This window comes from Xiphophorus couchianus, chromosome 13 (assembly GCF_001444195.1).
Source record: "Xiphophorus couchianus chromosome 13, X_couchianus-1.0, whole genome shotgun sequence".
Classification (NCBI taxonomy): domain Eukaryota; kingdom Metazoa; phylum Chordata; class Actinopteri; order Cyprinodontiformes; family Poeciliidae; genus Xiphophorus; species Xiphophorus couchianus.
Window position 1 is genome coordinate 19,902,520 of NC_040240.1, and position 21,416 is coordinate 19,923,935.

The following is a 21,416-nucleotide window of genomic DNA, read 5'->3' on the forward strand; positions in this document are numbered from 1 at the left end:
AATCTACAAACACAAGAGACTGATTGTTTTTCCCCAGCCTGATTTTTGTTGCTTGTCTTTGTAAAACCTTTCCAGACTGTTGAGGAACCCAGTTTTTATGAAGTGCTCCATGGTGTATGAACAGATCACACAAACACAGATGAACTGCACTCAGTTTAATGATACCAGAATGTGAAAACTAAGATGCAAATAACAAGTGAATGGAAAAACATTAAACTGGAACGAAGGTGAAGAGTTTGAGGAAGGACAGATGTTTTCATTCATAAGGATTACTCAGTTTGACCATCTTTTGCCTCATTCTTCACTTCATCTTCTGCCTCATTCTTCTCTTCATTTTCCTCCTCAATCTTCACTTCATCTTCTGCCTCAATCTTCACTTCGTTTTCTGCCTCAGTCTTCACTTCGTTTTCTGCCTCAGTCTTCACTATATCTTCTTCATTCTTTACTTTATCTTCTTCATTCTTCACTTCATCTTCTGCTTCATCATTCATTTCATTTTCATCGCAGGCCTCTTCCTCCTGGAGGAAAGAGTGAAACAGATTATAAAACAGATGTGACCAATAAGAATAATAACCAAAGGATCCTCCGTCTCTCCTCACCTGTGGTGCTGCCGCTCTCCTCTCTTTCTCCCTCTTCCTCATCTCTGTTTCCACCAGGCTGTAGAAGTCGCTCTCAACCTTGGCGAGGAGCTCCTCGGGGTCGTCGTCTCCGTCCTCTCGCCCCGCCTCGTCCTCTCTGCTCTGTTCGGAGCGACTTCTCTCCTTCAGACGGATCTCCCTCTGACGGGCCTCCAGGATCTTCTCTCGCTTCGTCTCTCTCTCAAACATCTGCAGAATAACGCAGGAAAATGTTTTCAGAGAATGCTGGTGGATAAAGTTTATTCCAGTGTGAAACAAAATCTTAAATGCTTTCCTTAAAAACGCAGGAGTTGTTTTAGAATATTTTTACATGGCACTACATTTACTAGTTTATCTTGTTACTAAGTGAAATCTCTGATCAGGAAATGCTTTGTTTTTCTTACAGCAGCCATTAGACTCTTCTCGTTCTTCTGCAGGGTGGACAGTCCAGAGGAGATTTGCAGCAGCGCGGCTTCGCCGCTGTGGGAGCCACACGCCAGCACCTGGCCGTTGTCCTGGATACGGAGGCTGTACAGCGGTTTGTCACTAACCTGGAGACAGAGCAAGCGTCACGGTGATTCTGACTCAGCAGAGGAGACGCTGCTGGGAGTTCTGGTGGGATCGGAGCACCTTGACGCTCAGCGTGGGCTCTCTCTGTTTGAACAGGAGGTCCCAGATGTCCAGCACACCCTCCATCTTCACAGTGAAGAAGACAGAAGGTCTCACTGGGCTCCAGCAGGCATCCATCAGGTAGGACATCTGGTACCTGGAGCGCAAAACCCCAGAGGAATAAAACTGAAGACTGGTATTTAGTAGAGATGCACCGAACAGATATTAATATCTGTATCGGTCACGATATTGGAAAAAAATCTGGATCAGTGACAATGTGCCTGATCTATTCTGTCTAATTCTGTGCTTTGTGCTCTGAGTGGCGTCATGTTTATTATTTATTTCACATTATAGAGAATAATTGTACTTTCTGAGCCATTTGACAGAAGATTTAAACTGAGATGCAGTTTATTCTTTCAGTTCCTTTATTATTTATTTTACATTGGCTGTTATTCTCCTAACTGCACTGATTGAGCAAATTAAAGAATTGTTTTTACATATTTGACCAAGCTTGGTGCAGAGTTATGAAATAGAGTTTTAATTTTAAAAAAGAAATCTTTTACGTCAAACCAGCTGTTTCTCTGTATCAGACTGGCATCGTCTGAAACTACACTGCAAAAACACAAAATCTTAGCAGATATTTTTGATGTGGTTTCTAGTGCAAATATCTTAGCAAACTGGAAATGAGACAAAACTAACTTACAAGAACCTTTTAAGAAATGATTAAAAATAATTCCTTAATATTGATGAAATAGTTTCACTGAGGATTCCTACTTGGTCCACATGATGGAGGACTCCTTGATGTCCTCTGACCAGATGCGGGCCGTCCAGTCCCCAACAGTCAGGAAGTTTTTGGGGAAGAAGGGATTCCTCTGAATGGCGTAGATGGGTCCGTGGTGGCCCTCGTAGGTGCAGACGATCTTCTCGGCTGGAGTCTTCGCCTTCCTGTTGCAGGAGACCACCATGCCTTGCTCTGTGCCCACCATGAACTTCGTTGGCTGAGGGAAACATCAACATGATCAGGATGTTGACATTTAGCTTCCAGCAGACTTACATAAAAAAGCACTAAAAATAAGTCAGTCTTGTTTTTTGTAACTTAAGCTCTAAACATCGATTGATTGCTTGTGCAGAGGTGGATGTATTATTATTATTATTATTATTATTATTTTAATAGATGAAAGGGGAGAAAATAAAGGTAAGGTAGTGAAGTCCAGGTTATTTGAAAAGCACATTTCAGAAACAAGACAGTTTAATGTGCTTTATGTGATAAAAACAAAATAAAAAAGGTAAGATAGTCAGGTTGTTGACAAATAATAATGTCCTAAAATTATAAGAGACACAATTATTGATGAAATTAACTAAAGGCCGGCCTCAAGCTGAAGATGTTTCTTCCTGTTAAGAACATATTTTAAACAGGAACTAACTGCGTTCCTACACAGATTTGGAGGAATCTGGGAGAGGCGGCCATGTTTAACTGGCTGAGCTTAAAAACAATCTGTGATAATTGGTTATTATTTGCTGAGATGCATTATTGGCTAAACTGACCTCAAATACAAAGATTGAACTCATTGCATCAGATTGTAGCTATGGTAACAACAATTAAACTATGAGGACTATTATTTGGAACGTGGCAGTTCCTGTTGACGTTAAATTTTAAACAATTTAAAATGTTTTAATTCATCAATGCTGAAATCATTAAATCTAATTTAATAATGTTCTAATTCTGAATGGATAAATGTTAAAACTGCAGTTTCGGTTTGTGAACAGAACAAAAACAAAGTAACAGAAACAAACAGTCACCATGGTGGGCTCAAACTCCAGAGAGATGGCACCTAAAGCCCGGTCCAGATTCCCCTCCCGGCTCGGGTCCAGAACCAGACGCTCTGTTGGCTCGCTCAGCTTACGAACGTCCCACCACAGAATCTGACAAGAGAAGATAAACCGTCCTCTCAAAGGCTCATTACTTTAACTAGGACATCTCCATTAATCCATCAAATGTCCCTCCATCATTCACTGACCGGTCCGGTTCGGTCTCGTCCAGCCGTCTATGATCTAAAGCAATAACTAACGATCATTTTAGTCATCAGTTATTTTGAATCAGATAAGAACAATTTTTATACAAGCAAAAACATTTAAAAAATGCAAATAAACAAACAATTATTTTTCTTTAAAAAAATGTTTTGTCTGAAATGCAACAAAGTAGCATTTCTTCAGTGAACGTTTGAAAATAAGTAGCAAAGGTTGAACCTGCAGTTAAAAAATATTTCTAACATCAACAGGTGAAAAGCTCAGCCTGACTTATCAATGCGCTGTAGAGCTTACCTTTGGATTAACCAATTAATAATTCGATGGTAAAAGGAGCTCAATGGATTTTATTTTACAGAATTTAAATCAGATGAAGCTAAATCTATGCTACTTGAAGAGTTTTGAATTAAACGTATTAAAAGACAAAGTTTCTTTTGTCTTGAATGCAAAACTTATATATTTTTCTGTACAGTTTTGGCTTAATATCTTAATATCTGGGTTGTTCTTTCAGCAGATGACCTTTTCTTGAGTGCATACCAAAGTTAACAATTAGTAAATTAATTAACAATCATTTAAATAATTGATCAATCGATTCAGTCCCATATTAATCCACCTATAAGACATGATTTCATCTGTGTGGGATTGTTCCACCTGTCCGTCGGTGGAGGCGGAGAAGGCGTCCGTCCCCGTCTTGGACTGCAGCCAGATGATCTTGTAAACCGGGTCTCTGTGGTTGTGCTCCAAAGAAGAATACTCCACAGGCTGGCTTCCTCTCCGGGTGTCCCAGAAGGCTAAAACAAACGCACCCACAGATAAATCTCCACCCTGGGAATGATTTGAATCCTGAATGTGAACGCACCAATCTGCCCGCTGTAGCTGCCCCCCACCAGAGTGTGGGGGTCCTTCGGGTTGTAGTCCAGACAAACCAGTGGAGATTCTGGTTTCAGAGCCATCTCAGGGTAGTTTGGGTTCTCTGGAAGACAAAATATCCAACAAATCTGAGGTTGAGGTGGAAATACGTTTCTACCTTAGAACTGCAAATATCAAAGCTTTATTTTTTGACAGACCAAGAGGAGCTCGGAGCTGTGAAGTGAAAGCAAAATAACGCAAAGTTGATTTTTTAAATAAAATTCTTTGGTCTAATGGTATGTATTTTTTTATATTATATTATATTTTTATATTCACTCATATTTATACAGCCTTTCCCATTTTTAATCTGGTTCTTATTCTATTTTATATTATTTTGTTCTATAGTTTATCCAGCTGGTTTCTGTTTGTGACCTAGCATGCATCTCTGATGTTGTGTTTAATGACACTAAAGATAATCTGAATTCTCAGCTCCTCTCAGTCACCAGATTTACACACCTGGATTCTTAATTTCTGCACGTTTGTTTTAATATCCTGCCCTCTGTCAGACTAGATGGAAACATCTACATCTGAAACTAGAAGTTTACATACACTAAATTAATTTTTTACCCACTGTCTGAAGTTAAATCAGAAACAAACTTCTCCTTAGGGCTGCAACTAATAATTATTTTACGAACCAATTATTCCACCTTTCCATCATCTATAACCACCTTCAATATCCCAGCTGAAGAAGAGCATCCCCACAGCATGATGCTGCCACTACCACTGGAGGTTTTTGGTTATATTGTGTTGAGAAAAACCACAGGAAACTTCACCAGGCCTCTGTGACTGAAGTTCGACCCACCGAGGTCCCAGATGTAGGAGTCGAAGCTCATGTCTGGGGGGCTTTTTTGGAAGTCCAGGCTGCAGTACGCCGCCGCCAACTTCCTGCCACCATCGGGATGCCACGACAGGCCGGTGATGGTACGCTTCACCTTGTTAGGATCTCTGAGGGAGACGTGAAGCATGGAACAAAGTCTGAATCAGTCTGACGTAGGACTGAAACTATTAATCAAATTAATGGTGATGAACTGATTATTGAAATAATCAACTAATTTAATACGAGATTGATAACTGCCGTATACAGACTCTAAAAAGGATCATTTTCTGAAAGAACAACACACTGAGTTGATATTAAGCCAAAATTGTACAAAAAATATATAAATTTTCCATTCAAGGTAAAAAAAAAAATCCCTTCTTCCTTCTAAGAACTCCTCAAGTGGCAATTTTATCTTCACCAGGTTCAAATTCTGTAAATAAATCTCTTATTAAACACCTATTGATATCCAATTAATAATCAGTTAATCCAAAAATAATCACCAGATCATCCCTACACCGTATTGATGTTAAGTCAAGCAGAAAGGTTTAAGCTTTAACATGTTAGAAATATTTTTCAGCTGCAGAAAAAATTCAATGAATTACACCAACATTTAATTTCCCTTCAGGAACAATAAAGTGTTTTTGAAATGAATTGAATCCTTTGGTACAAGCGTTCACTAAAGGAATGCTGCTATTGCACTTTATGCAAGAAAATGTTTATTTTCTTATTAAAAATTGAACTGAATGTCTTGTTTATTTGCAGCATTTAATGTATTTTAATACAATTTAAAAAGGCTGAAGTGGTTATATAAAAAATCTGCATAATGTGGAAATTTTTCCTATTAATCGTCAGAGTAATCGATAGATTAATCAATAACTAAAACAATGGTTAGTTTGAGCCCTGCGCTGATGCTTGGTCAGATTTACCTGAAGACGCACATGGTCTTCGCTGTCGGTAACTCCGGTACTTTCTCCATCGTGTCTTCCTTGAAGTGCTCCTGGTAGATGTCTATGGTGTTGTTCTGCCTGATGCAGTGGTCCATCACCTGGTTGTCATGGTGACAGCAGAGGGACAGCGGTTAGGTAAATCGATAAAACAACATTTTCTGTCTTTACACGATCTTCACCTGAATGGAAAGACTTAAAATCAAATAAATGAAAGCAGCGGTGACTTTCAGTTGCTGATTGGACCAAAGTTGATCTTACGTAGCCCAGGTGCACGAGGCTGTTGACGTAGTTTTCCTCTTTTTCAATCTTCTTCTTGAAGCGGACGGTTTGTTCCAGGTCCCTCGGGTTGATGTCTTTTGGCCACGCACCCTCCATGTGGTTCACGCCAGAATTGTTGGACTCAAAGCGCTCAGTGTTTACCTGAAAACAGCAAACATTTTACCCAGATTAACACGGCTTAATCTTTAGTTGCTGAAAACTTAAAAACGTCAGATAGTTTCACTGTTTCCTCCAGACACTTTTCATACTTTCACAGCTAGGAATAATTTTATTAAGTCCACCAGAATATGCTAAAATTAGACTTTTATCCACTTACATGTCGCTTAAGCAGAAGGCAAAGACAACATGTTTCTCAGAGATGTTGCATCATGTTACCGTAATGTGAAAAACGTTTATTAACTTGGCTCGTTTAAAGTTCATAAATTAACACGACAAAATAAGGTTCAATGTTAGAGGTTGGTCTATAAAGCAACAGTCCAAGATCTAAAAGTATAAAAAGAATATTAATTTACTGTAAACCTGCAATACGCATAAGAATTTAAATTCATTTATGTATAAAATGTTCCCATCTTTAATAGGGTTTCAACTAACTTAAATAAGTAGTTTCTAATTACTAATCAAATGAAAATATGGCATAGAAAGCATGTTTATACACTATATTAAATTATTTTATTAGATGTTTAATTATTTTTTTTAAATTTATCTTAAATGATTTTAGAAAAACTTTGATAATTTTCAATTGTTTGCATATTTCTGTTGCTATATGGAGGGGCTAAGATTTCACACACCTGGTTTGGTTCACCCAGAAGCTACAATTATTTCGACAACATAAATAAAAAAGCAGCTAAACACTAAAAAAAATATTTTCCCCTATTAATGTTAACTTTCTGCTCATAAAAAGAGCCAAAGATATCACAGCATCACAAGCAGAACCACCTGATTGCTCCATCTAGCTACTAAAAAGCTGAACAGGTGTTCAGATTCTGCACTTTATAGTTTTGCATTTATTTTGTAGGTTTCACCTAATTTGCTGATTTGACATTTACAATGATTTATTTTCCCTTCTCCTAAATCTCTTATAATAATAATAACAACCCCACATAATTAAGTAATAATGTCAAATAGGTGATTTACTATGAAACGGTCAGAAAGTGTTGCCAAAAACCGTTATTTAAAAATGAATTTAAAAGGCAAACCGACCGGGTGCTCACACATGTCCACGCAGGCCTGCGTGGCCTGGTCTCTGGGGGTCTTTACGACAAAGTTGGAGATCAGGTTCGGATTCGGCTGGATGTCCACCATCACCGTCTCAGCCCGGTCGGAGAACAGACCCGGACGGCCAAACTCCCGGCGGAACTTCGTGTAAACGTAGGTGATCTCCATGGCTGGCGGGATTCGCCGCGCAGCCGCCGGGGACGAGCGCCGAGAAGCAGGAGGACGGACTCAGAGCAAACCGGGCTAAAAACTTTGCCCAAAGAACCGAAGACGAACTCTAACTGAAAGGGGAAAAAAGACAATGGCGGCGGAGCGGCTTGTCGTATCCTAGCAACGCCGCCATGGCAACAACTTCTTTTAACGGCTAGTTTTCAAAAATAAATAATGTAGTTAATTTCACCAATTATTATTCGGTTTTACCCTATTAAATTGAAAATATGGTATGCGGTAATTATAATTGTAAAAATAATAATAATAATGGTAAAAAGTTGACATTAAGCTTTTAATTGATTTTAAAAGTCCAAATTATAACTCTTTGTCTCGTTATTATTTGTTTGAATCTCTAATATGATATAGACGTTTAATTTTCCAATCTCTTAAGTAGCAGGAAAAGACTCAAAAACACGGCAATATGTATTATAACAATTCCAAACAAAATAATCCAAATTTAAAATGACTAATTTTACATCTTAAAAAGCACAACCTTGGTTAGTTTGAGTTCCAATACGGAGAAAAATGTTCTGCTCTGATGTATTAACTGTCACAAAGATGTCACAATCAAGAGTACGCATTCAAAATGTTGTAAGCATGTTCAAATCTCTAAAACGAAATCTATTTTTTACAACACGAGTCAGTGGCAAGTCAATGCAAAACCCAGATTTAGAAGTAAATATTTTGCATAAATTTAGACAAAGACGTCTTCAATTCAAAATTTACCTGGACCAATACCTGGAAAAATAAAACAAATTTTAAAAAATCACGATGGATTTAAATGACAAGCAGTTGTAAACAAAACACGGAGGTCGCAAATTGGGGCTTTTATTTTGAAAACCCACCCGGAAACCGTTCTTTTGTTTACTCAAATTAAGCAGAAGGATGGTTCGGTTTGGTTCTCTGGTCTAAAACAGCCCAAAAAACGCCAAAGTCTTCAGCTGTAAAGATGTCCAGACTCCAGAGTCTGAAGGTCTTCGTCAGCCAGCGGCTGTCCGCGGCCGTGGAGGAAATCCTGGGACATCTGGAGGAGACGATCCTGGAGTACGAAGAGGAGACGGAGCGACGCCATCGAGACTTTCTGGATGTGATTTTAACGGCTGAAATGAAGCATCGCAAAGCAGGTTTGCATCGACACTAAATTCTCATTTACAAACTCTTAACAGCAACTACAACGTCTGAAGGAATAAAATGCTTTACATTTAGTCAGAAAACAAAAATCTGACGTTTTGTTATGATTAAGAAGTGCTGCATGGTTTTATGTTGGGGGTTTTTTCTGCAGCAGGAATGTGATATAGATAGAGGTCGGTATATAGAGTACCCAAAAATTGTACACAAGTAAGAGTACCTTTACTTCAACGTATTTTTACTTAAGTTAAAGCAAAACGTAGCCATCCAAGAAATTACTCAAGAGTAAAAGACAGCAATGTTAAATGTCTACAAATTAATATTACGGATGGCACAATTTAAGACGGAACTCGGCAAAAAAAAAAAAAGTCATGTTCCTTAAATTTTTCACATTTCACAGCTCAGATGGAAAAAATATTAAATGGATAATTTTTAGATATTTACTCTACAAATCTGACATTTATAAGAGAGAGACAGGAGCAAATGTTGACAGAAAGCCAAATGAAATCTGTTTTATTGTTCTCCAAATCCCACATTTTCCGTTTTTATCATTCTGATGTTCATTTCAACCACATATATCAACCCAAAAAGAAATTTAATCATGGTGCAAATAAATAAGAACAAATAAATAGCTGGAGGTCAAACAATTCATGTTATTCTGAATTGGCTTAATAAGATGTTAAAAAGTGTATTCCTCTATTTTTTTTAATAATTCAAACATTATGTTTTCTACATAATAATGTTTGTCAACATACTAAAATAGATCAGTTATAACCAGTTGTGCTTACAATTAAATTACAACTAGCAAGAAAACAAGGTTTTAATTAACTAAAACTGGCAACATAAAATATTACTGTTGTTAAATTGTAGTGCAGAACTCTTCACAGTAGCAAGAAAATATATTTTTATTACTTACTGGAGAAAACACTTCTGAAACACCGAAATTGAACTATGTTCAATGCTGGAGCTGCTGATGTTAGTAACTATTAGCAAAAATCCCTCCCTTCTTTGTGTTTCTGTGCTTTAGGTCGTTCAGATGTCCAGCAGATGTTGATGAAGCTTCACTCTGAGCAGCAGCAGCTGGAGAAAAGCTCCACAGTCGACCAGGAGGAACCAAAGAGCCTCCAGTTTAAAAAGGAACAAGAGGAAGTTGAAACCACCAACATGTTTAGTGGTTCTGTCCATGTGAAGACAGAAGAACAGGAGGTGGAAGCTCAGTCTTCTGAGCTTCATGACAGCCAGACTGAAGAAATCGTAATCATTCTGGAGGAAGACGACAGTGGAGAACCTGAGACTGGTATTGGTTACACTAATCCAGACTTGATGGCACCAAAAACTGACCCTGGAGATGAGGAGTGTGATGTAATCCAGGATCATGAAAATCCTCTGAACGACATTGGGTCTAATGTTCTGAACTCGTTCCAATGCTCTGAATGTGGGAAAAGATTCAGATCCCTGAGCTATCTGAAGCTGCACATCAGATGCCACACAGGAGACAGACCTTTCCGGTGTCCAGTTTGCAGGAAGTGCTTCTCATGGAGAGGACGTCTCCAGAAGCATATGAGAATCCACACAGGGGAAAAACCTTTCAGGTGCTCGGTGTGCGGAAGAAGGTTCAGCGAGAGCGGCAACCTTAAGGTCCACATGAGAATTCACACAGGAGAGAAACCCTTCAGCTGCACCATTTGTGGAAAGAGCTACGCACAACGAGGGAATCTCAACATGCACATGGCTGTTCACAAAGGTGACAGCATAATCAAATGCAGTCTTCGTCACTCACAGCAGCTTCATCATCACAGCCAGGCAGGGGCGAACAGAAACATTGCGAAAGGACAAGAATTAGCCCCTCAAGAGAATTTAAAAGCAGGACCTAATCTCAAAGTTGATGAAAGTGGATGCGGTAAAGTCCATGTAAACTGTACAGGATGTTCTACCTGTAAGAAACCTCTCAATTGCTCTGTGTGTGGGAAAAGATTTGGCTTTAAGGGTCAACTGAAGGCTCACATGAGATGTCACACGGGGGAAAAGCCCTATAAGTGCCCCATCTGCTGGAAGTGTTTCTCGTGGAACGGCTGCTTGCAGAAACATGTGAAGATCCACACGGGTGAGAAACCCTATGAGTGCACTGTGTGTGGGAAAGGTTTTATTGAAAGTGGGAACCTAAAAGTTCACATGCGGATTCATACAGGAGAAAAGCCCTTCAGCTGTCCGGTGTGTGGGAGAAGATACAGACAGAAAGGAGGTCTGACTAAACATCTGGAAGTCCATCAAGACCAGAAATGAGTTCTAGATGACAAACTTTACATAAAATCGGATGCATCTTATTTACAGCTATTAAAGCTCATACTTTATTGAATATGTGTGATAATATTTTCTCTAATTCCTAATCCTGTAGAATATTATCCTATTTAACCCAAATAACCTTTTTTCTACTATGATACTCGACTCATTGTCTTCAGTTCTTTAACTGCAAATAAGTCTAGGAAATGCTAAAAACCTTGAACTGTCATGGGTATTAAAAATAATTGGTGCATTTTAAATAAAATAAATATGGATGCAAATCATGAAGCAGTGCAATCCGCTTCATTTTTTCTGAACCCCATGCAAGAAGAGGATTGAACTGAACTCAAACGAACCCAAGGCATGCATCAGATCCAATAGCAGCAGCATTTATGCTTCTCTTTTGCAGATACAGACATAATCAAAGCTCCAGGCTCCTGACTTGAAGAACATCTAACTGGAAGAATTGTGTGTAGATGTTTTCGAGGCACTGAAGCAGAATGGAGTGGACCCAACACATCATGTCCTGATCTAAATACTGTAGATTCAAGAAAAGATTAGAAACAGTCATTGACGTCTAGTCTGGGATCCCACTTCCATTCTTCCCAGCAGTGGTCAGCCTAACAAAATTACTCCAAAAGCACATTGACGGCTCATCCAGGATTGGCTTAAAGATAAAAGGTAACGACTGATGTTAAAACTGTATCAGATTGTAAAACGATCATGTGGGGTCCATACAAATATGTCCTGAACTAATTTGTGACATGAGAATAAATAAACACTTGCCTGATCAGATCCTGGTAGCTTCACTTGAAATGTAAGTTTTTTTTTCAAGTGTTGATCAACAGATGTTAATTTATCTGAGTTTCACAATTATAATAATCTTTAATCACAGTTCTGCTTCAAATAAAGAACTTCATGTTTACTAGATTAATTAATCATTTACAGGTCTGTATTACCTTCATGAACAGTGATTTAAAAAAAAAAAGAATTTAACCTGTAAAACTGTGATATAAAATTTAATGCCTGTTGAAAATCTATGTGCAAATAGTCTTTGTGTTGGTGCAACTAAAAAACAAAGCTAGGAAAATGATTTGACCAAAGAAGAAGACAGGTAAAAATGTTACTTAACATTAGGGCCGTTACAGATTGGAGGAGTAATTTTCTGCCAAATAAAATTATACATTTTTATTTTAATTTCTGATATGTGAAAAAACAACTAAGTTTATTATCTGAGGTTCCTTTTTTCCAGTAAATTCTTGACTTTTTACATCAAAGAGTATTAAAGTTTTTTTTTTATTGAAACTGTTAATCTCTTACATTTCTTTTGGTGGAAATTGACTCCGCTATGGCCAGTTATCCACAATATCCTCATTACTACAACATAAAATGTTAATCTGCAAATAAATTAAACAAAAATAACAAAAAGCAACCTTAGCATCGTCCGTGTCGTTTTATTTAACAACAGACCCACTACAACCTTTCATCTGGAAAGGCAGCAGTTTGGACTCATTTCATTGGAATATTAATGATTTAAATTAAAATACAAATTCTAGCCCTGAAACAGAAAATCTGACTCAACCTGTTGCATTAATCAGCACATTTCTAAACCACACAGCCTGACAAACACTTCAGGAAACCTGATTATTTCAGGCAGCCTGACAGAAAACCAATGATCCCTGCTTCTGGAACAGCTTTATGAAGAGATTCTCAGAATAGATTCGCTTTGGTGATTTTTATCCCAAACTTTCAGGATTTCAGGTAAAACAAACACAAATAAATAAAAACAATAGTAAAAAAAAAAGTTTAAACAAATAAAAATACTATTTCATTAGAGTTTTATTCCTGACACAAGTGGAGCTGCAGCTTATTTGGTCATATATCAACTTTAGTATGACAGTATTTCTTATTCCAAGATGCTCTTTATGACAATTTATCTTAATATGATGAGTTTGAAAACTCATCATACTGAGATAAATGTGTAAAACAGTTGAGGGATACAAAACATTGATTTCTCTTGAATCAAACTCATTCTTAGGTTTGAAAATAAAAGACCAGACCAGACTTAGTCTCTGGATTTTTGCAAACCTCAAAAAACTTTAGATACAGCATAGCTGAAGATTATTAAATAAATAATTTTGTAAATTCTTCAGTAAAAATGGTGTTCAGTTGTAGAATCAGATTTCCCTGTAAATCTGCTTCTGGTACTAAACCAGCTCCATAGGATGCAAGAAGACACTTTAACTTGAACTTCATTTATTTTTTTATCAGAAGGTGGCACTACTGAGCTCTTCCTTAAGAAATTAACCATTTCTGAGAATATTTTTCAGTAAAAACCTCACTGTTTCAAGAAGCTTCAGGAAATAACTGACATACAATTTTTCAAACCGAAAAAAATAGTCATTGAAGCAACGTCTGCAGATGAGTCACTTCAGCTGTATAGCGTGTATTGTTTCAGGTTGATGCTCGTGTCCTCCTCGTGTGTTTGTTCCCCTGACGACTCACCAACACACTGATGGTATTTGAGCTCCGTGAACCAGGCAAAGCTTTTCTTACACGTGTCGCAGTTGTACTTCCTTTCCGCATCGTGGATGGACATGTGAGACAGCATGCTTGCCTTGTTTGTGTATTTTTTCCCACAAATCGAGCAGCTGAACGGCTTCTCTCCAGTGTGAGTTCTTATGTGAACCTTGAGGTTCGAGCTGGAGGTGGATTTGTGTCCACAGATGGAACAGAAGTACCTCTCTGTGTGTTGCTTCATGTGGATCTTCAGGTAGGAGCTATAGCGGAAGGCTTTGGCACACTGAGGGCAGCTGTATGGTTTTACGTCCGTCACGTATTTTACTCCTTTCTCCAAAGGCTCTTGTTTCTGCGGGTTTGAACTCAACTGCGGCTTCTTGTAGTCCTTCCAGAAGTCGCTGTCGACGCTGTCGTCGCTCTCGGGTTGCAAAGACTCCGACGGTTTGTTATTGGAGCAGCTGGAAGGATTTCTGTCAGAATCGCTTTCTGAATTTGAACCCGACCCAAGTTTTGTTTTCGGTCTCCAACATTCACTGTCGTCCGTGTCGGGGTCGGAAAACTCTGAGGTTTTTTCCGTCTTACCTGGTTCCCCTTCTTCCACACAGTCTTTATGCTCCTCTGTGGGATGAAGCTGTAAGAACTGAGGCTTCTCTTCGTCTTCTTCGTTCTTCATCGGCACAGGACTGAAAGTGAACCTGCCGATCTCCGTTTCCTCTTCTTCTTCTTTAATCTGCGGACGCCGCAAATCCTCCTCCTTCACCTTCTTCTGTATCCTTGTGATCCTGTAAGTCTCAGAGATGTTATTGGGTCCATTGAGGTTGAAATTTGGCAGAAGTTGACTTGAGTCTGTCCACAAGTCATTTTCAGTTTTAAAAGACGCTGAAACCTCCATGTTGGTCTCTTTTTGCAGATCAGAATCTGTGTTCACCGGGTCTCTTGTGCCAATGTCATCACCCTCAGCCGCCTCCTCGGTCTGTTCCTGAGGAAGCTCTGATGTCTGATGAATAGTCTTGTGTTTAGACAGCAGATAATAGGTACAAAACTCAGCGCCACACACTCTGCAGCGGAACACCTTCTTCCTTTTCCTGTGCACCTCCATGTGTTTGGTGAGGTGCCTCCTCCAGGCGAAGTCCTTCCCGCAGACGTGGCAGGTGAACTGGGTTTGTCTGGTGTGGAGCCTCATGTGCTGAATCAGCGAGTCTTTGTCGCTGCAGCTGATGTTACAGACCGAACAACTGAACAGTTTTCCTCTGGAATGATGCCTGAGGTGCAGGTCGAGGTGTTCGCTCGTGGAGAATCCGTCGCCACACTGAGAGCAGCAGAGCAGCTTGTTGGTTGGAATCTGTTCCTCGGTTTGTTTATGAGGATGCTCAAGAGAGTCGCACTCATGATTAACAAGCTCCGACTCTGAACTGACGGTTTTCTTGCAGATAATGCAGGTCAGCAGCTTCTCTCCTGTATGATCTGAGGTGTGTATCGTCAGCAGGCCTCCTGTTGTGAATTCTGCTGCACAGAAAAAGCAGCTAAGCCGTTTTGTGTCAGAATGACTTTCCGAACCACTCGCCCCTTCTTTTATTTGGCTATTTAAACTCAGCTGTGCAGAGTGGCAGTTTTTAATGTTCTCCATATAGTCTTCACTTGTATGTTTAAAAACATTAGCTTCAGTTAGTCTTTGAGGAGAATGCAGACTGTTTTTCTTATCTTTATAAATCTTGTCCTCCTGGTCCAGTCCAGAGCTATTAATCTGCTGATTCGGTGGAGTCTTTACTTCAAACACCTGCAGGGTAGCTAAAAAACAGAAACAACAAATTTATGTTTGAATTAGTGTCTATACATGAACAACCTGCTCCATTAAGCCTCTCAAAGTTTGATGTTTATAAAGTGCTTTAACAGCCACAGCTGAAACAATGTGCTGAACATCAGTCATAAGGAAATAAGACAAAAGAAAGCATAAAAATAAAGTGACAAAGCTAAACACAAAATAATTAATTAAAAGCTCAATTCAAAACACAATAAAATGATGCAGTTAAACAGACAAATTATTAAGTAAAATTAAGTCTCCTTTGGGTTGAAGGCCAGCGAAACAATAATGTTTCAGACAGGTTTTAAAAATAGACATGGTCTGTCAAATTTAGGGCCAAATTGAATAAATGTTGATCATTAATGGGATGAGTTAGTGATATTTGGCAGTAATTTAAGTTACAATCTATTAGAGTTCACTCACTATATCAGCGAAACTTTCTTGCCATGTTTAAAAATGTATTAGTAGAACACAAAATGGATCTAAGATAATAAAAAACAGGCAAAAGCTGACAGAAAAACATCTAAAGAGACTTTTGTGACACCAGTTCGTGAGCTTTTTTTCCGATTTATTTATTCCACATAAATAACAGTTGTGGGCTGCAGGGTGGTGCCGGTAGCAGCCTTGTTGCCTTGCAGGAAGAAGGATTGTGTTCCAATCCTTATGCATGGAGTTTGCATGTTCTCCTTGTGAGTCTGTGGGTTCCCTGCTGGGAACTCCAGCTTCCTCCCACAAACCGTCCAAAACCTTACTGTCTGGTTAATTAGTCTCTCTAAATCAGAGGCCCACATTTATCATGTGGGCCAAAATTGTCAGTTCACAAGTACTTGTGAGCCTAAAAATAAATGAAAATAGCAACAAAAAAACATCAGCAGACTGAGTCCGCATGTATCAGAAGTAACATTTGTGTGCATAGTTACTTTATGTGCAGTAATTGCACAACAGTTCCCCTCTCGATTAGATTTAGGTACCAACACTATTACACAACCAGTTACAGAAACTGTTGTCTTAGTTGAGTTTTTGTCAATGACAATGAGGTAAATGTTTTACTCTTTGGGTTCTCCTACCATAATTTTCAATCACTTTTAGCAAATAACACAAAGTAGCACAAACTGTTAAAGGGATCTTCAGATTCCCACAAGATCGATGCTATTTTATAATATAATCATTACAATACACAATAAGCATAAAATACAGCGCATTACCGATAGAACTTTTAAAATGTTAATGCATAAGTATAATTAAAACGATATCAGGTGCGAGGTTGTGTTCTAAGAATAGCTTGGCTACCTTTATCTTAGCATCGATTTTAGATATAAACTTCAGAACAAACTGATGAATGTAAAACAAAGAGAAAAACGGAACCGAACCTGTGTGTCCCGATCCAGTAGATGGTCTTTGTTGATATAGATCCATTCTTTAAAAATGGTTAAAACGGCCAAATTTCACTCCGAACGACTTTAACCTACCAACATAAACAAATGCGGAACGGTTGAAAACTACTTTCCGGTAATGATTTTCAAAATAAAACTCAAACTACGGCAATCCTTTTTTATTTTGATCAGGTTTTTTTTTTCAAATTATTAATAATAATAAAAACCATTAAAAAAATTATTTAGATGTAATACAAATCATGGTGGTTGAGCTTATCCTCGATAATTCTGTTTCTGCATGGCAACAGAGAAGTTGTTAATGTTTTATTTAATGAAATAGGTCATAATAATGAATAAAGTCATAAAAACAATGTCTTTTTTAAGAGTCTGTATAAAATATGTAGTTTCAGCTGTACATACATTACATAACCACTAAAGTTTAGCACAAACTAAAACCAACCAAAGTTACGAGAATATCGTTCGTCGTGCGGGTTTACTGTATCCAAATCTGAGCTCTTATTTTGAACTCGCACTGGAGAAAACAAAGAATAACGGAAGTGAGTCCGTCGTTGTCAGCAGCTGCTGCTGTACTGTATTCCCAGTTTCTCCACGTATATCCCATTTAGAGGGAGTTAGTTTGACCAATTAATGTGTCTAAATGTAAGTCCTTCATTGTTTTAACGGTATTTTCTTTTTATTTTTTTCTGGCAGCAGCTAAGCTAATGTTAGCTTAGCATACTGAACGACAGGACGGGACGTTGTCACAGCGACGCTTTGGCGGTGATCAGGCTGTGTTCATGATGGACTTTATGGAGAAGTTCCTCTGATTGTATGAAGATGTCTGAGCTCCAGAGGATGATGAAGTTAGACACCGAGCAACCAGAACCAGCAGCGGAAAGACCGACTGGAAGAAAATCTGGGGAATATCCCCGACTTTCTGGTAAAGTCTCTGCTTTTTCTCTTTGTTTTTAATCTTTTAGTGTCTGATATCGACTTCAAGGACAGCAAATAGTGGGTCATCTTTAAAACCAGACCCATTCTATTCAGTCTAACAGGTGCACAGTAATGTTTTTGAATGACATTATATTGGGTAAGTTTACCTTTACATTCTCTTATATATTTCCCAGTAAGTGAACCAATCTGTATCCACTCATCGTCCCCAAATACAGTAACAAAGTCCTTTTCCCACAGTACAGTTAGGATTTTGCAATCTAAACCAAAAATGTTTTCAGTAACACTTTATTTGACGGGTTGTGAATAAGACTGTCATTAGACCGTCATAAACATGACTTAACACCTGTCATAAACATGAGTAAGTCTTCATAAATATTTATGACTGTTGTCATAAAGTGTCATTCGGTAAATCATAACACTTTTAATACAAAGTTGACATTATTCAAAATGTCTTTGTTATGACAACTTGGTATTAACCAAGAAACCATGATCTGACATAAATTTGTTATAAAAGTATTACTGATTAAACTTTAAAAACTATGCAAAAGTTTAATCAGTAATAGTTTTATAACATTATGTCAGATCATGATTTCTTGGTTAATGTCAAATTGTCATAACGAAGACTCAGTCTTATTCACACCCCGTCAAACAAAGTGTTACCAATGTTCCTTTACTACCAGATTATAGTTCTCCGTTATAAGGCATAAACCCTCTGCAATATTATCATTTATCGCAATAACTTTTGAGACAATTTATTGTCCAGCAAAATTTGTTGTGACAGAAATACACAGAAAGTGCAGTGATGTTTTTGCTGTTGATTGTTGTGTTATAACCAAGAAATGTGTGAGTTCTTTGGTTTCATGCATTTCTTGTACAGCAGATAGTGTCTGGGTCAACTCTGTAGAAAAATAACCCAGGGTGTGTTTCTGTTTTCCTGCAGGCGTCCACCAGGTCAAACAGGAAGTAGTTTCTGAGGAGAAGTGGAGTCTCAAAACAGACCAGGAGGAGCAGAAGCCTCCAGAGATTAAACAGGAACAGGAGGAGAATGAGATTACAGAGTTAACTTTCAGTCCTGTCCTTGTGAAGAATGAAGATGATGAAGAGAAACCCCAGCTCTCAGAGCTTTCTCACTGCAAGACCGAAGAGGATAGAGCTTCTATTGGACCAGAACCAGATCAGTGTGTAGAATCAGACAATGAAGACAACACTTCAGATTCCTCAGAAACCGACGTCAGTGATGGAAACTGGGAGGAAAGCAGCGACTTATTGGATACAAACTCTGTTGGAAGTAATAAAGATTCAGTGGATGGTAAATCAGGAAACGGTGAATTCCACACCTGCGCAGAATGTGGCGAAAAGTTCAGCCTCCAGATTTATTTATTAAGACACCAGAGAATCCACACAGGAGAAAAACCTTTCAGCTGCTCTTCTTGCCGGCAAGCTTTTATATTGAAACATGCCTTAATGAAACATGTGGAAACTCACAGTGACGACAAACCTTTCAGCTGCTCCATCTGTGGCCAGAACTTCAGGAGGAAGGGATGGTTAACTCAGCACATGAGGAGACACACTGGAAGAAAACCTTACAGCTGCTCCATCTGTGACTGTTCTTTTGTGTGCAAGCGTGAATTAGCTGAGCATACAAGGACTCATAGTGGAGAGAAACCTTTCAGCTGCTCTGTCTGCAAGGCACCTTTTTCAAGTGAAAGAACGCTGGTGGTGCACTCAAAAATCCACAGCGGACAGAAACCACACAGCTGCCCTTATTGTCCAACAACTTTTAGAAGAAAAGACAGTTTGAAGCGACACTTAAAAACCCACAGTGGAGAGAAACCGTTCAGCTGCTCTGTCTGCAGCCAAAACTTCAGCGTCAGGGAGAGCCTGAATCGGCACATGAGGCGTCACACAGGAGAAAAACCTTACAAGTGCTCTGTCTGTGAGGCCCGCTTTCAGCTAAAGCAAACTTTAGTGGAGCACATAAGAATTCACACAGGGGAGAAACCGTTCAGCTGCTCTGTCTGTCAGGAAGCCTTCAGGAGAAAACAGGATTTTGTGAACCACACAAAAATTCACAGCAAGGCTACCTGTGAGTTGTGCGGCCAAAGCTTCGACAAAGCTGTTCGCTTGGCTCGGCACATGAGATTTCATGACAGTGAGAGATCTTTCAGCTGCTCCATTTGCGCAGTGGCTTTTATCAGGAAGAATGCCTTAATCCAGCACATGAGAACCCACTCAGAGGAGAGACCGTTCAGCTGCTCCGTGTGCAAGGCCACCTTCAAAAGGAAGGATGGCTTGAAGCTGCACTTGAGGGTTCACACCAGAGAAAAACCGTACAGCTGCAAGGGCTGCAACAAGAAGTTCAGCCAGCTGTCCTGGTCCAAAACGCATCAGAAACGATGTTCAAGCTTACGCAGCAAGCTGAGCTGATGTTGGCTTTCAAGCTACAGATTAATGAAGTTTCATCAAAATTTATCATCATGGCCTCTAACAGAAAGTTTTTGCAGCATGAAGGGGCAATAGGACCATGCTAAGAATTTTTTTTACATTTGAAATAACAGAACAATATCAGAATTACATTGTATTGATATGAGAATAAACTCATAATAATATGAAAATTAAGTAGTAATTTTAAGAGAAATCTGACGTGAAAAATAAAACGTTAAATTGAGGAATGTTGAGCATCTTGTGAAGTTATACTCTATTGGTTGTTAAAAAAAAGAAAAAGAAAATATTTTTAACACATTAGCATCAAATTACTATCAGTAGCATGACTTTAACAGGTTTGTGAAAACGACTTCTCTGTTTTCTCTCGGCTGTGTCTCAGATTAAAGCTCCTCCTGCCTGGACTCAGAGTTTAGGCGGATGGATCACGTCTTGATAAGTTTGTAATTGTGCCTTACTTTTGAATGGGATGTTAAAACAGTAGGATTGTGTTTTTTAACTCCAACTTTCTTAAAATGTATCGACAGCTTCCTCCCTGACCTGTAGCTGTGTTTTTTGGTTTTATGTTCTTGTTTGTTCATAAATCTTCTCAAACAAACTTATGAGGCCTTCAGTGAACAGCTGGATTCATTAAATTACACACAATTTGTGACTTCCATGGGATTTTTACATGGAAACTTGTTCAGACTAAGTATAATTATCCTTCCTTCAGATTCATGCACAATATTTGAACATTCAATGATGTTTGTAGTTATGGCTGCTGCCTTTGAAGGCAGAATCTCTTCACCCCACGGGTCATCTCTGAATGAAAAAAACAGTTGATCTGATGGAAGATTATTAGTTTTATTCATTTTAAAGAGTTTCATTTAGATTAATTTGATTTATCCTAAATCTGGGCTGTTTTACTTGTTATTTATATACTTTTAAATCAGTAATTGATTTAAACAGTTTTGATAATTTCATAATAAATAGTTGTTTGCTAAGCTTTTCTTATCTCTGTTGTTTGTTTTTAAATATATACCTTATTTTAAAACCATTTAAGTTTGATAGTTTTGTGTGGTTTGTGTCCAACCTGGGAGCCAGTCCATTTATTAGCCTTTAGCTAGAAAGCCTGCAGCTCCTTAGATCCTTCACTGTGGACTACAAAATTTAGCAATATTTTAAAAATGTAAAAGTAATTTTAAAATGCTAGCTTCAGCAGTTTTTCCCTGGTGCAACATATGAATAACATTTCAAGAAAGAAGGGTACAAATAGTGTTAGAAATATTTGTTATGAATGGATTTTCTATA

General features: G+C 38.5%; 3 protein-coding genes across 3 annotated transcripts; 1 reads left to right on the forward strand and 2 right to left on the reverse strand.

Annotated features, from left to right (window-relative positions):
• Nucleotides 1-140: 140 nt before the first annotated feature.
• On the reverse strand, nucleotides 141-7,764 carry LOC114155658 (dynein intermediate chain 3, ciliary). The gene is made up of 12 exons (XM_028035649.1): nucleotides 7,404-7,764; nucleotides 6,183-6,344; nucleotides 5,904-6,022; nucleotides 4,963-5,105; nucleotides 4,111-4,224; nucleotides 3,903-4,042; nucleotides 3,027-3,149; nucleotides 2,001-2,224; nucleotides 1,248-1,383; nucleotides 1,022-1,168; nucleotides 600-827; nucleotides 141-518 (listed from the first exon to the last, which is right to left on the reverse strand). Exons 1-12 carry the CDS (start codon nucleotides 7,584-7,586, stop codon nucleotides 270-272), a joined length of 1,968 nt encoding a protein of 655 aa, XP_027891450.1. The 5' UTR covers nucleotides 7,587-7,764; the 3' UTR covers nucleotides 141-269.
• Nucleotides 7,765-7,969: 205 nt separating this feature from the next.
• On the forward strand, nucleotides 7,970-21,109 carry LOC114156213 (zinc finger protein 197-like). The gene is made up of 8 exons (XM_028036503.1): nucleotides 7,970-8,752; nucleotides 9,784-11,036; nucleotides 13,940-13,997; nucleotides 14,238-14,340; nucleotides 14,467-14,527; nucleotides 14,668-14,908; nucleotides 17,530-17,670; nucleotides 18,625-21,109. The coding sequence occupies exons 1-8, from the start codon at nucleotides 8,578-8,580 to the stop codon at nucleotides 20,109-20,111; spliced, it is 3,519 nt and encodes a 1,172-aa protein (XP_027892304.1). The 5' UTR covers nucleotides 7,970-8,577; the 3' UTR covers nucleotides 20,112-21,109.
• LOC114155659 (gastrula zinc finger protein xFG20-1-like) lies at nucleotides 12,146-16,857 on the reverse strand. The gene is made up of 2 exons (XM_028035650.1): nucleotides 16,728-16,857; nucleotides 12,146-15,344 (listed from the first exon to the last, which is right to left on the reverse strand). The coding sequence occupies exons 1-2, from the start codon at nucleotides 16,771-16,773 to the stop codon at nucleotides 13,468-13,470; spliced, it is 1,923 nt and encodes a 640-aa protein (XP_027891451.1). The 5' UTR covers nucleotides 16,774-16,857; the 3' UTR covers nucleotides 12,146-13,467.
• Nucleotides 21,110-21,416: the final 307 nt, after the last annotated feature.